Source organism: Lucilia cuprina, chromosome 4 (genome assembly GCF_022045245.1).
Source record: "Lucilia cuprina isolate Lc7/37 chromosome 4, ASM2204524v1, whole genome shotgun sequence".
NCBI classification, from domain to species: Eukaryota; Metazoa; Arthropoda; class Insecta; order Diptera; family Calliphoridae; genus Lucilia; species Lucilia cuprina.
This window is the reverse complement of record NC_060952.1, coordinates 13,087,369-13,100,302: the sequence shown is the minus strand read 5'-3', so window position 1 is coordinate 13,100,302 and position 12,934 is coordinate 13,087,369. Positions and strand designations below refer to the sequence as shown.

Here is a 12,934-nt window from a genome sequence, read left to right as displayed (position 1 = left end):
AAAAATATTTTATTGCGTAAAACTCTATATATTATATCGCTTACACAGTATCCAGCGCTGGCTTTTTATGAGGGGCTATGTATTATACCAAAAAATTTCTGAACGATGGAGAACATTTTTCGGAAACTTGCATTTTCATATGTACACGCCATCACGTCAAAAGACGTTTTAGAATCTTACACATGGAGTGTGTTTGTTGGGTAAATATAATTGAGAAATTAGTGTTGGAAAATGAAATTTTCTGGTTTAAATATGCATGAAATGTTAACTAATATTACATACATATGTATGTATATTTATTTTAACATTACACATTCTGTTAAATCCAAAAACAAAAAACAGCTGTGATGGAAAAACTTTATCTCGCCGGTTGATCGCCATCTAATTAATTCAAGTCAAAGTAAACATGAATTTCGTAATAAAATGTACAAAATATGCAGGATCAAAACAAAAAGTACGGGCTTTTTCCACCACAGGCTTTAACTACACCTACAGAAGACGGGTAGTAGTGACTGGAATGGGTGCGGTAACGCCTTTAGGCGGAAATGTTCAGGAATCCTGGCAAAAATTATTGAAATGTGAAGCGGCCATAACATCATTAGGTGACCAGTACAAAGGATTACCGTGTCAAGTAGCGGCACAAATAAATAAAGAAAATTTACCCATAAATGATTTATTAAGTAAGAGTGACATTAAACTGATGAGCCCTGCCACCCAGTTATCAGTGTTAGCCACTGAGGAAGCATTGTCAACGGCACAAATTATACCGAAAAACCTTAGTAGTGAGGAGTTGGAACGTTTTGGCGTTTGTGTTGGCATGGGAATGTTTGATTTGACTGAAGTCTATGGAGCTTGGCAACAGTTGCAAAGAGGTTACAATCGTGTAAGTCCCTTCTTTGTGCCACGGCTCTTGCCAAGCATGGCTTGTGGTCACATAAGCATGAGGCATGGTTTGAGGGGACCCAATCACTCAGTATCGACTGCCTGTGCTACTGGAGCCCATGCTATTGGAGATGCCATGCGTTTCATACGTAATGGTGACGCCGATATAATGTTAGCCGGTAGTGGAGAATCTTGCATAGACCCTCTATCAATAGCTGGCTTTTGCCGCCTAAGAGCTTTAAGTACTGCCTTCAATGATATGCCGGAGAAAGCTTCTCGGCCATTTGATAACAAACGTGATGGTTTTGTTATGGGTGAAGGAGCTGCCATATTGGTTTTGGAAGAACTAGAACATGCTCTTAAACGTAATGCACCCATATTGGCTGAAGTACTTGGCTATGGTCTATCTGGTGATGCATATCACATAACTTCACCAAGTGAAGACGGAACGGGAGCCACATTGGCTATGCAAAGAGCCATAAATGATGCCCAAGTCTTACCAGGAGACATAAGTTATGTTAATGCTCATGCGACCTCTACTCCTACCGGAGATCGCATAGAAGCGCATGCCATTAAACGTGTGTTCGGTGAGCACACCTCAAATATAAGAGTCTCATCAACTAAAGGTGCTCATGGCCATTTATTGGGTTCATCGGGTAATTTGGAGGCTACTTTTCTTATACAGGGCTGCTATGAAAACAAATTACCACCTTCTATCAATATTGATAAGCTTGATGAGAAGATTGGAGTACGCATTATTACTGCACCCGAGGTCTGGAGCGAAGACGCAAATAAAAGACGTATTGCCCTTAAGAATTCTTTTGGTTTCGGTGGTACCAATGCTTCACTATGCATTGCCAGTTTTGTTCTTTAAAATATCAACTCTTGCATTTCTTTTGAATTTCTTACAAGTAAATTATTGTTAAGTTTGTAAAAATCGCATTTTTAGTTAATTAGTACATAATAAATTGGATATATATTATATACGTTCCTAAATTTTGAACTCGAACTAATTGTTTGCTGTATTGAGAACAAAGATAAATTTACACCTTCTTTGAACAAATTTTGAGTACGTACCTTTTTTATTTCAAATTATTAAGATTAAGACAGAATTTCTTGGAAAGATGTAGATAATTTCTGCAATAAAAATCAAATCGATGGCGTTAAAACTTTTAGAAAAGAATATTGTACTTAAAAAACATACCGCTTTACAAAATGGACAGGCACCAAAAGCAACATCAAGGAAAGTTTTTCCGTCAGCTAAAGTATTAAACCACTCTTTAAGGCAAACGGCATGATATATTAAACTACAGTGATTGTTATCACACGAAACAATAGGAATTTCGCCATTTTCGAGTTTATAGCAGTAGCAAATATTACAAAACTGTGATGCTGTTTGAGAATCTTCTGCTGGAGTCATTGGGAAAAAGCACAAATCAAATATACGTAAAAGATTTTTATGGACATCCAAGTCCCCATCCCAATCACGTAATCCTTCGCTATAGATCCGTCTTAAGTGAGTAACTTCTTGCGTTGGGCCGATAATGTGAACCGACATGGAGCTTAATGGCGAGAAGGGGTCAGCAAACTGAAGTTTTAGATAAACTTTATCTTTTAAAACAAATAAACGCCAATTTGCTTTAGTGTTGGGCAATGGTGGCTGAACTACATGGCACAATTCGTCAATATCAGTAAAATTCTCATAAAAAGGTCTTAGGTCATCCAGAAAATTAATATATTGTTGCAAGAGCATTGTTAGCGAAGAGGCTTTACCCAACATCTCATGCCAATCAATACATGTAGGCAAACTATGATCCAATAATTTTAAACTTGGCAAGGCCACTTCTAGGAAATGTTGCTCATTTTGTGAAAAACGCTTAAATCGAACCAGTGAACAACTGTCATTGAGAAGAATCTCATATTCTGAGGGTGCATAGAGTTTGGCAATTTCAGCATAAATATTAGTTTGGGAATCATCTTTAACATTGGTTAAAATTTGATTTGCAGATATTGAAGCTTGCATTAATACTGGTAAATTTTCTATCAATTCATCAACAGTCCAATTTATGGACACATCAAGATTTGCACTTGTATAGGTTTTTATATTAAAACACTGTTGCACTTGCAATTGGAAGTTATGAATATGTGGAAAGTTAGGGCAAATTATTTTAATATTTAACCAAATGTTCTGTAAAAGAAAGTGGCTTCAAATTGTTGTTCATTACATAGGTATAATAAAAAAAATCTGCAAAATATTGATCAAAGAATGTACCTATGATTTCTTTACCTTGACTTTTATTGTTCCCTGTAATATAGTTTTGTTATTGCTTGATTGTGACATCACGAGTCCAGGATATTTTAATAAAAATGTGTCTTCGACTGTTAATTCATCCGTGTATTCATTCATTATCACTTTCGTATTTTTTATTTAATCACTACAATTTTTTCTGATTTACTCACTTTGTCTGCATGGTAATTAAAAAAATTGGCGCTAATTTTAATAGAGAAGCTGTTAGTTTGCATTCTAAAAACATGTTATGTTTATAACAGAATTAAATTAACAGAGTATAGAAATGTAAGAATATTTTTATCCTTAAAATATTAAGTCTGTTCTCGTACTTTCCAGTAAAAAAAAATCAGTAACTTTATGATGAGAGAATAATTTTGAACTTGTTCTCAATTAAAAAATATCCTAAAATGTAGGCGATCGCTAATTTGAAAAAAAATTCAAGATTTTGTTTATAAACAAAGATTACTAATCACCCTTTGCTGAAAAACAAACAATTGAAAACTTGTTTTTTTATAAATAAATGGATATTTGAAGTTAACAAAACATGTATGATATGTTGATATGAGGAATGTATATCAAATCCGGAGAAATAAACCTAGGCCACTATCGGGCCTCTTGAGCGCTCATTTTCATGAAAAAATATGTATATTTTGTTCACTGAGTACCTATATTATTTTTCAATGTTGGATTTAATTTCGACAAATACCTGATAGTGGCAGAGAAAGTGTTCCAGAGTTTCACTGTCATCTCCACATGCTTTGTATAGATGTGCTCGTAATCCTGTGTGTCCACTCAGCTGCCAGTTGCAGTATTGTATGTGTTTTGGCCTTTATACCTAAAAAAAACTCAAATAATTACAAGCCCTATTTGTTTAGATTTTTTACAACAAATAAACTATTTTAAAAACCGATTCATGTTAAATAAAACTAAAATAAATCTACCCAGGAAAAATTTTAGAACTTGTTCAAAAAACTACTAGTTCTAGAAGGAGTGAAAACAGAACCATTTCAGATTCTTAAACAACAGCCTTGGAATTAGTAGTGTTGCCATTACTTCTGGAACCCGTTCTTTCGAATATTGTTGTGGTTCTCAAATACTTCTAAATAGTTTTCAGGGAACCAGTTCTTTGAAAATAGTTATACATTGCTACCGCACTAGTTCAATGGAACGCATACTAGTTCCGAAACAACTCTTTGGAATTACAGTGCACTCGCGGTAACGTGAACTAATTAAAACCAAGGGTGTTCATGTTACGAAATTGTTCACGTTAGCGATTTTCAAATTTAATGAAAAAAATATCACATTTTAATTTATAAATCTGTCACACTTGTTCCTTTTTGAAAACTATCAAAAAATGTCTGCCTTTTCTTTTAATTGCAAACATTTAAATTTTTTTACACTCATGCCGACTGATTCACTTCTCATAAGAAGCTAACTTCAAATTTCTTTGCCATACAAACAAAATAATTTAGGGGATATACACTCATTTATATAAGGGGATTCCCAAAATTTTAAAATTCGAATTTAATGAATGTATTTTAATGTTGTCTACATGCTTAGAAAACATATACATATAGACGGTGTTCACGTTACCGCGAGTGCACTGTAATTGAAAAAAATGTCAAAGAATTAAAAATTTATAAACTTATTTTTTCCAGTCGCAATTCAGGTCTGAGTTGGGGAACAACTCTCGCGTCATCGCGATTATTTCTTAAACGCGTTCAGGCTTGTGTTTGTTGCCTGGCTTTCGACAGTTTTGCGTCTCGCTCGCACTGGTGTAATGTATTACTTCATGTAACTGTTCAAAGTTACATGTTGTCTACATTAACCTCGTGCTTTCGTTTTACCTCAAGTGAGGTTATGTTTTATTGGTGGAGACCATAGAATACTCAAACGTTTTTAACTGGTGGAGACCATAAAATACTCACGATATAACCTGGTGGAGACCATTTAAACTCAAATATATACTGGTGGAGACCATTAATACTTTTGATGAAATCAAGTCCGGATGCTCCAACTTCCTATATGAAGGTATAGGTCGGTTGGTGGGGTTTTCTCTGGACAAACGTGTGATAACCTGGCAATATGAGTGCTTGATGCACCGCCATCCTAATCAAAACCCAAAAAAAAAAAAAAAAAAAAAAACTTATTTTTATCGAAATAGAAAACGCATTCAAATGTATATTTTTGCATTCCATTGAACTACAAGATATAAAAGAACTCACTAATTCAATGGTACCGAGAGAAGGGAAAGTTACCAAAAATATTATAAAAGATTAGAGGTGCAGAATAATTATATTAAATTTTAAATAAGATATGTATATGTATATAAGTTTTATAAATAACATTGGTACAATAGTTAGCAAAAATTCCTCAACAGTTTCTCAAAATTATTCCTAATCTTAATAATTTGAAACAAAAACGCTAAAAAAAAGGAAATATTTGTTTATACGTTCTCTACAGCTTCCCTAGATCTTGTTCCGAGGTTGTACAAATTCAAACAAAAATTATTAATTAAAGAACTAGTTCCAGAAGCGCTTCAAAGAACGAGTGTCGACTCCATAAGGCTTCCTTTGAACCAGTTCCGAAGGTGACAATTTCGAACAAAAATCATTGGTCTCAACGCCAAACTAGAACGAGTTCAGGCTAAAATCATGTGTTCTAGAACCAGAACTAATACAATTTTTCCTGGGTAATTACAAATAATAATTTTTGAATATTTGTGTGTTATTAATTTATATATTTTTTTGGGGCGGGTTTTTGAGTTGGCAATCAAATGCCAAATTATAATCAGATTAGTTAATCTAAAAAAATTTATTCTGATGTTAAACCCCTTTGATGTTTTTGATTACAAGATTAAACTTCGCAGTGTTGCCATACAAAAAGTCACTGTTTGTTATCAAAACAATGAATGTTTTATAAAAATGGAGAAGACAATTGTAATTGTAATCTGAAAATTATTATTTATTTTATTAATTTTAATTTAATTCCTAATCCTTCATCTAAAGATTGGCCCTTAATTGATTGAACGTCTTTACATATTCATTCATATACAGTGTAAAACATATATGTATGGTGGATCATGCTGATTGTTTCTAAAATCCAATGTGTTGCTTGTCAGATTTACAGCTAAACTAAACATAAAAATAAAACGACATGAATATTTTTACATTTAAAAGTATTATTTTTTTTATTAATTTTAAGATGGTAATTCTATGCTAGAGTTTTTATTTTAGGTTTCATTTTTTTCTTAAACGCCTTAAACACATGGCTTTTTTTATTAATCCTTTTTTTTATTTTCACGTTCTATTAACTTAATCAAAAAGTGAAATATTTTCGTTACTTTTTTGTTTTATTATTTATTTAATAATTACTTTAAAAAGTAAAGGTATTTAATTATAATTATATTGTAAAATATATTAATGTATATATTTTTTGTTGTTGTTGTTTTTCTTTTCCTTTTTTTTAAATATAATTATTTTATATTTTGAATGTTTTGTTTAATGCTATAATATTAAGTTACAAGTTACAACTATTAAATGTATATAAATATTATTTGTTTTATTATATTTATATAAATGAATTAGATTAATTTGGTTTTTATATAAATAAAAAAAATATATATGATAAAAAAAGAAAAGGAAATAAAAAAATTAAACTTGTAAAATAAAGTCAAATTTTGTTTTACATAAATTTATATACATACACTATAAAAATGTTTTTTTTTTTATTATATCTAATAAAAAAATTAAAATAATTATCAAGTTTTTATTTTAATTATGAATATATTTAAGACGACTTTGTCCTAAAAAATACGTATTTTCGGTAACTGAAAAAAATCACTTTTTTGTAAAAAAATATATATATAACCAAAAATATTAGGAAGACAATAATTGAATAAATAAAATCAATGTTATTAAATTTTGTTTTTGCAGTTTGAATAGTTATTAGTTTTTAAAATATGCAACAAAGATAAAAAATTTAAAACTATAAACAGTAAAACCCCAAAAATGTTAAATAAAATTGTTAAGATAGAAATAAAAACATTTCACAGAATTACATATTAGTGTTTTTGTAAACATTTTATAAACAAAAATATGTAAAATTATGCATGTGAAATTGTATGTTGTGAAATTTAAACTTTTACAATTAAATTTTAATTATAAAATAATTTATAAAATTCTGTCAGAAAGATTTTACATGGTTCATAAAAACTTAAGAATTTTTTTTAATCTGTTTTATTATTTTTTTTAATTTTCTGATGAAAAAACTTTAATTTTTTTTTTTTGGAAAAAATGTTTGCTATTTACGGTTTAATTTGCTTTTTTTGTTTTGAAATTATTAACTATTTTTATTATATTTGATAATGTTTTTTTATTTTGAAATATACGTATTTTTGTTGTTACTTTTTATTAAAATTCGAATTATTTTTTTCTTGTCTTTAATGTAAAAAATGTTGTGTGGGAGGTTTTAAGTATAAAAATAATTTATATATTTTTCTGTTTTATAAACATTTTATGTCATGCTACATATATATCTTTACTATTTTTGTTATAGGTAATAATTTAATTTCATTTAATTTTAAATTTGTATTTATAAAAAAAATAAAATAAAAATAAATGAATTCGTTTGATTTCATTGGGGGGGTATGAAGTTGTAGAGTCTTTAATTGACATGTTATTATTAAGTCAAATTTAGAAATAAAATAATTTATTGATTTTTTTTTAATTTGAACAAACACCTTGGGAAAAATGAGCTATAGAAGCAACTGAAAACAAACTAGTTTTAATGTTTACTTGATAAATATTTTCAATAGGAATTTACACAAATGTGTAAAGAGTAGTTTATAAACCTAATAGACAAAACTAATTTGCTGTATTTATAAAAAAACTCTAGTATGGGGAAAACTGTTTTCTTAATAGGAAATCTTTACGCGACAAATATTTATTACAACAAAATATTTCATAAATTGGTGTGATTGCACAACTAAAAAATAAATATTTTAGAGCTTTGAGTTCATTTTTATTAAAAGTTATTTCTATTAAAAACTAAGCTTTTTATACAAATATTTCCATTATAAATATGCACATTAGCAACATTTTATGGCGCTTTATAATAAATACTTGTCACGCAACAACTTCTTTTAAATGTAATTAACATTTATAACAATTTTAGAATTATTTTATAAATACTGCCACTTATCTACCTACATATGTATTTATTATCTATTAGTTATTTAAACAAACATTGAACACAAGCTGTAAAAAACTAAATAGCATTAAATAAATATATAGTAGTATTTCATATTATAAAACCTGGCCAGAATTAAGAAATCTTATGTATTTAAGCTAAAACCTTAAATTATTCAAATAAAAAAAAAATATATTTTATAACAATAAATATAAACAATATATTTATTCCTTCTCCCGTTGTCATTTTTTCCTGGATTAAACTTAGTTTAGATGTTGTTTTGAATTAAGGGAGGAGGTTAAGAACTGTATCCAACTTAAAGAATATTTATGTTTGTTTTAAGGCTTAAGAAACAAAAAAACAAAATCAATCAAAAATAGTCAAGTAGAAATGGGGTAATTTGGATTTAAGATAGAGTTTTGTTTCATTTTATATATGTATGTATATATAATATAATTATATTCGTCGTTGTCCTTAAAATTCATACTTTTTCACTTCAATTTCTTGGAAATATACTCCTATGTATATCTGGTATAATGTATGTATATATATAGCTCATATTTAAACAATCAACCTGTTATCCTTCAGTTGTTGCAATTAATAATTAATTTATATACAAGAATAAGAAAAGAAATAATAAAGCAATTATCTATAATTCTTCCACATTTCATCGTTTTGAACCTTTAAATTATATTTAGTTCAACAGAGCATCCATGGTGTAACGAAATGGTTGCTGTTTTTTAAGTTGTTGTTGTATAGTTGGAAGTTGTTGGCGATAATGCTTATTAATTTGTGGTTGTTCAATCAATGATGATGACGATGATGTGGTTGATGTTAAAGATGCCGCTGATGACGGTCAGTCTAATATAACAACCTCTGACTTAATAGCTCTGCTAGCTATATGGGGTTTTACAGCTGCTGCTATAGGAATATTACGCCAGGGTTTACGGGCTGCCCTTCTTAGATCTGTAGGTGATAAAAATTTACGCGCTTTTCTGGAACGCAAAGAAATTATGCAAATACACGGTTTGTTTTGTTTTAGTACTTTTTAGGACTATAAAAGTCAAATGCATTTCCAAATTCTAATTTAATTTAAATTCTAGGAAATTTTAAACATTTTACACTTACTTGCTGGCATTTGTTGCTCTAAAGTAAACATCATCTGGCGCATCCATCCAACTAATAACCTGTTTGCGACCATTACCTGTACGCGCCATTTGAGCAATTTTCGGTTTTCCATTAAGCTATTTATTAAATTGACGAAAAAACAATTCCACAATTAATTCAATTATAAAATATTGTTCAAATGAATAAAACATACATGATGTCTTGATAATGGTTGACCCGAGGCAGCCATCATAGCAGCAAATTGTTCGGGGCTCGGACAATGTGAGGGCATAGGATCTTTGTTGGGTCTCTTAGTAGGTGGTCCAGCCGGTACGATGGTCACTATTTTAAAAATAAAATAATACGAAACATGTCATATAAATAGTTGTAATTCTTATTTTTATAAATACCTTCTGTTCCATTTAGCTGTGTTTCTTCGTGAGGTCTTTTACGCATTACAGAGGGAGCTGGTGTTGGTATAATTGTTATATCTTTTTCCAGATCAATAATCTTATTGGGTATACGATCGTATAGTAGACTGCCGTCTGGACCTTTTGGTGGTTTTGGGAAGTAAACCACATCTGGTTTTGGCATTTTATCTTTTGGAGTCAACACTAACCACTCATGTGGTCCAATACCAGGTGATCCCAAACGATTAGCTATCTTAGTAACACTACCACGATCCTTCTTTTTCAGCAACAAAATATTCTTTATATCTGTAGCTGATTTTCCAGACATACGAGTTGTAACTGTCGGAAAAGTGTAAAATTATGAAATAAAGAAATTATTTATTATTATATCAAACTCACATTCTTGCTTCACCAGCTGTGTATTTATTGCATATGAACTCTGTCGGGCAGCTTTTTTCGGTTTTATTATATTCCTGCAAATAATGCGCGCCAGTCGGGTCATTGGATTCGTGTGCAAATAGAAAGCCGTGCGTGTCTTCATTATCGGTCTGGGCGAACTGGAACTAATTGCTATGCCATGAGCTTGGGCATAATGACGAGCAAGATGCGTTTTTAGTTTAAATTCTTTGCCACAATTAACAATTGAACACCTATAAAATTGCCTCCAATTTATTAATAATTGAATATTCGTTCACAATAACCAATTCCAATACTCACTTATGCAATGAACGATTTGATAAATCACTAACTTTTTCCTCTTCGTCGGCAATCACTTTCTTCTTACTATCTTCTATACTGCCATCATTTTTACTTTTAAGACCACCATACTTTTTCCAATAATCCCAACACGTTTGACATAGACGAGTGAGCACATTGCCACTATTCCAAGGATACCACTAATATACAAGAATAAATTACAAGATATGTTTGTAAAACTGTTTTAAAATTGTCCTTACTTGTGATGATTTAACATTTGAGCAAGATTCACAAGGTTTGCCCATATTTGAGACATCCGGACCACCATTTGTTGTGCCATTGAAAACACCAGCTTTTGTTACTGTTGTTGCTCCAACACCACCACTATTACCCTTTGTTGTAGTAGTAGCATTATATTGCGGTATATATACTTGTTTCAACTTTAGTTCCGCTTCCACAGCCTTAACGCGTTTTTGTTGGACATAACGATCTGTCGTTTTCCACATGTAATAATATTCAATAATTTGTTTTAATGTCTTCCAAGGCAGCTGCAAGTGTAGGTGAAAAATAAAAAACTTTATACCAGATTACATTAAATTGCAAATACTTACGAAATCTTGTCGTATATCATTGAAATCTTTGCCATATTTATCTAATGCTTCTTCAAATAGATTTGCTTCTGAAGCACTCCAATCTTCGATTTCATCACGACATAAAACTGGACCAGTGGAAGGAACTAAAGAACACATTGCCTCTTCAATGGAATAATTATGTTTGTGCAATGTGTCCATGGCATGAAACTGGAAATGCAATTAAGTTTATTTGTTTATAATTATAAAGATAAGGATTGTTTTGTACCAGAGTAATATCGCGACTTGCTGCTGCCGCTGACATGTGTAATGAAGGCTGTTTAACCGAACTACTACAATCCAAAGCTCGTGCAAATGTTCCAATGGAACGCGATACAACCAAAAACTGATCAATTTTTCGATCTGTTAATACATGACTTGGAGTCCATACTAAAGTTTCTAATTCTTCTAATTTGCGTTCATCGGTGGTAATGTCTTTAAGCTTAGCGGGAATTTCACTTTGATAACGACTACCAACACGAATTTCACCTTTATCAGCCAAAAGAGTTTTTTGAGTGGGGTCAAAGACCAAACAATAGAAAAATGTATCCTACAGTAGAAAAAAATGAATTAGGTTATAAACTTTTGTGTTTGCTATAAAATAAATAATCAAATAAAATGATGTAGAAGAAAAATATTTCTAGTTATAAAAATTAGAAGAATTAGAATTTCTGAAATTTACGACTCACGTCTTTATTTAAATAACTTTGCAGTGATTCCGTTTCATTAAGCAGTGTCACCGAACATTTGCCTCTTATTTGTGTGGCGGGTAAAGATTCAACTTGTCGTGACAAAAACAATTCACGATGTTTGATTTGATAACGTTGTTTAGCCGTTAAGGGTTCACCTTTTTCCGATGTTCCTGACGAAGCATTATGGCCCGTTGTTACTTTATCACCGGCAGCAGAAACAGGACTTGTACGTTCTTCATCTAGGGCAGCTATAAAATAAATATTATTTTTAAATAATAATGTAGAGCAAATAAAAAACTACATAATTATTTACGGCAATTTTTAATAAATCTATTGTTTTTCTACAATATACACTCAAACTATTGAGTTAACTACATTTTCTTATACAAAATACCAATAATGAAATAAAAAACATATAATTTGTTTTTTTTTTTTTATTTTCCAACTAAAACAAAAAAATCTACAGAAATCCAATTGAAGTTTTTAACTAAGCATTGTAAATAGAAGAGTTTGTAATTGATACCTATCGAAGGATCAAGAACAGCTTGTGCCGCTTGTTCTTCTCCTACTGGTGTTCTAAGCCATGTTTTCTTCAGCTTCATTGCCAGTGGTGAGTCTTCAGCTGTAGCCACTACATAATTTAGAAAAATAAATTTCGGAATTATGTTTTAGTTTTAACAAACAAAAATAATCAACAGTGTTTATTGTAAAAAAATATAAAAATATATTAATAAACTAACATTAAAAAAATATTACATTTAATGCAACTATAAAATTTTTGTTTGCATTTTTCAATAGGCAACCTTTTAAATAGTATAAATAAAAGAACTTTTATGATTTTTCACATTTCCTTTTTTATGGACTTTCATTATTTTAATTTCTAGGATGTACAAATTTCATTAGGTGTAAAGATTTCTAGTTAGTAAAAGATTCCCAGTTGTACTAATTTCAATATTTAATTCAACAAAATGTTCATATCAATACAAAAGCTACTTGTACAAAATTTGAGGTTTCCCGCTTACTACCCAGCAATTCGAC

The 12,934-nt window shown here is 30.4% G+C and overlaps 3 protein-coding genes and 1 long non-coding RNA gene across 9 annotated transcripts in view; 2 read left to right on the top strand and 2 right to left on the bottom strand.

Moving 5' to 3' along the window:
- Positions 1-326: 326 nt before the first annotated feature.
- On the top strand, positions 327-1,866 carry LOC111681554 (3-oxoacyl-[acyl-carrier-protein] synthase, mitochondrial). Its single transcript, XM_023443400.2, has one exon. The coding sequence runs from the start codon at positions 407-409 to the stop codon at positions 1,754-1,756; it is 1,350 nt and encodes a 449-aa protein (XP_023299168.2). The 5' UTR covers positions 327-406; the 3' UTR covers positions 1,757-1,866.
- A 69-nt stretch (positions 1,867-1,935) lies between these two features.
- Positions 1,936-3,929, bottom strand: LOC111681555 (E3 ubiquitin-protein ligase FANCL). 2 transcript variants are annotated; one of them, XM_046949770.1, is made up of 4 exons: positions 3,879-3,929; positions 3,170-3,373; positions 2,087-3,070; positions 1,936-2,019 (listed from the first exon to the last, which is right to left on the bottom strand). In XM_046949770.1, the coding sequence occupies exons 2-4, from the start codon at positions 3,287-3,289 to the stop codon at positions 1,984-1,986; spliced, it is 1,140 nt and encodes a 379-aa protein (XP_046805726.1). In that variant the 5' UTR covers positions 3,290-3,373; positions 3,879-3,929; the 3' UTR covers positions 1,936-1,983. The 2 variants fall into 2 exon arrangements, with proteins under 2 accessions (XP_046805726.1, XP_023299169.2); XM_023443401.2 differs by lacking the exon at positions 3,879-3,929 and having other exon boundaries at positions 3,170-3,390.
- Positions 3,930-6,073: 2,144 nt separating this feature from the next.
- Positions 6,074-6,522, top strand: LOC124419821. The gene is made up of 2 exons (XR_006940832.1): positions 6,074-6,111; positions 6,181-6,522. It is a non-coding gene; the product is annotated as an uncharacterized LOC124419821 (long non-coding RNA).
- Positions 6,523-8,187: 1,665 nt separating this feature from the next.
- LOC111681604 (metastasis-associated protein MTA3) overlaps positions 8,188-12,934 on the bottom strand; it is a 10,573-nt gene continuing 5,826 nt past the window's right edge. The window contains exons 3-13 of one of the 5 annotated variants that reach the window (XM_046949079.1): positions 12,420-12,527; positions 11,894-12,144; positions 11,434-11,754; positions 11,187-11,375; positions 10,836-11,123; positions 10,597-10,775; positions 10,279-10,544; positions 9,880-10,218; positions 9,684-9,811; positions 9,491-9,606; positions 8,188-9,357 (exon numbers count right to left, since the gene is read on the bottom strand). In XM_046949079.1, coding sequence (XP_046805035.1) covers positions 9,219-9,357; positions 9,491-9,606; positions 9,684-9,811; positions 9,880-10,218; positions 10,279-10,544; positions 10,597-10,775; positions 10,836-11,123; positions 11,187-11,375; positions 11,434-11,754; positions 11,894-12,144; positions 12,420-12,527 — 2,324 coding nt within the window. In that variant the 3' untranslated portion in view covers positions 8,188-9,218. The remainder of the gene's footprint in view (positions 9,358-9,490; positions 9,607-9,683; positions 9,812-9,879; positions 10,219-10,278; positions 10,545-10,596; positions 10,776-10,835; positions 11,124-11,186; positions 11,376-11,433; positions 11,755-11,893; positions 12,145-12,419; positions 12,528-12,934) is intronic. The other 4 variants (XM_023443466.2, XM_023443467.2, XM_046949080.1 and 1 more) reach the window with 4 other exon arrangements.

What these genes read in the sequence shown, in the direction of transcription:
- LOC111681555 (XM_046949770.1), bottom strand. Translation starts at nt 3,289, where the DNA reads ATGAATGAATACACGGATGAATTAACAGTCGAAGACACATTTTTATTA. An exon ending in AGGGAACAATAAAAGTCAAG is followed by an intron (nt 3,071 to 3,169) that starts GTAAAGAAATCA and finishes TTTCTTTTACAG; the next exon opens with AACATTTGGTTAAATATTAA. An exon ending in CCTGTCCATTTTGTAAAGCG is followed by an intron (nt 2,020 to 2,086) that starts GTATGTTTTTTA and finishes TTTTTATTGCAG; the next exon opens with AAATTATCTACATCTTTCCA.
- LOC111681554 (XM_023443400.2), top strand. Translation starts at nt 407, where the DNA reads ATGAATTTCGTAATAAAATGTACAAAATATGCAGGATCAAAACAAAAA.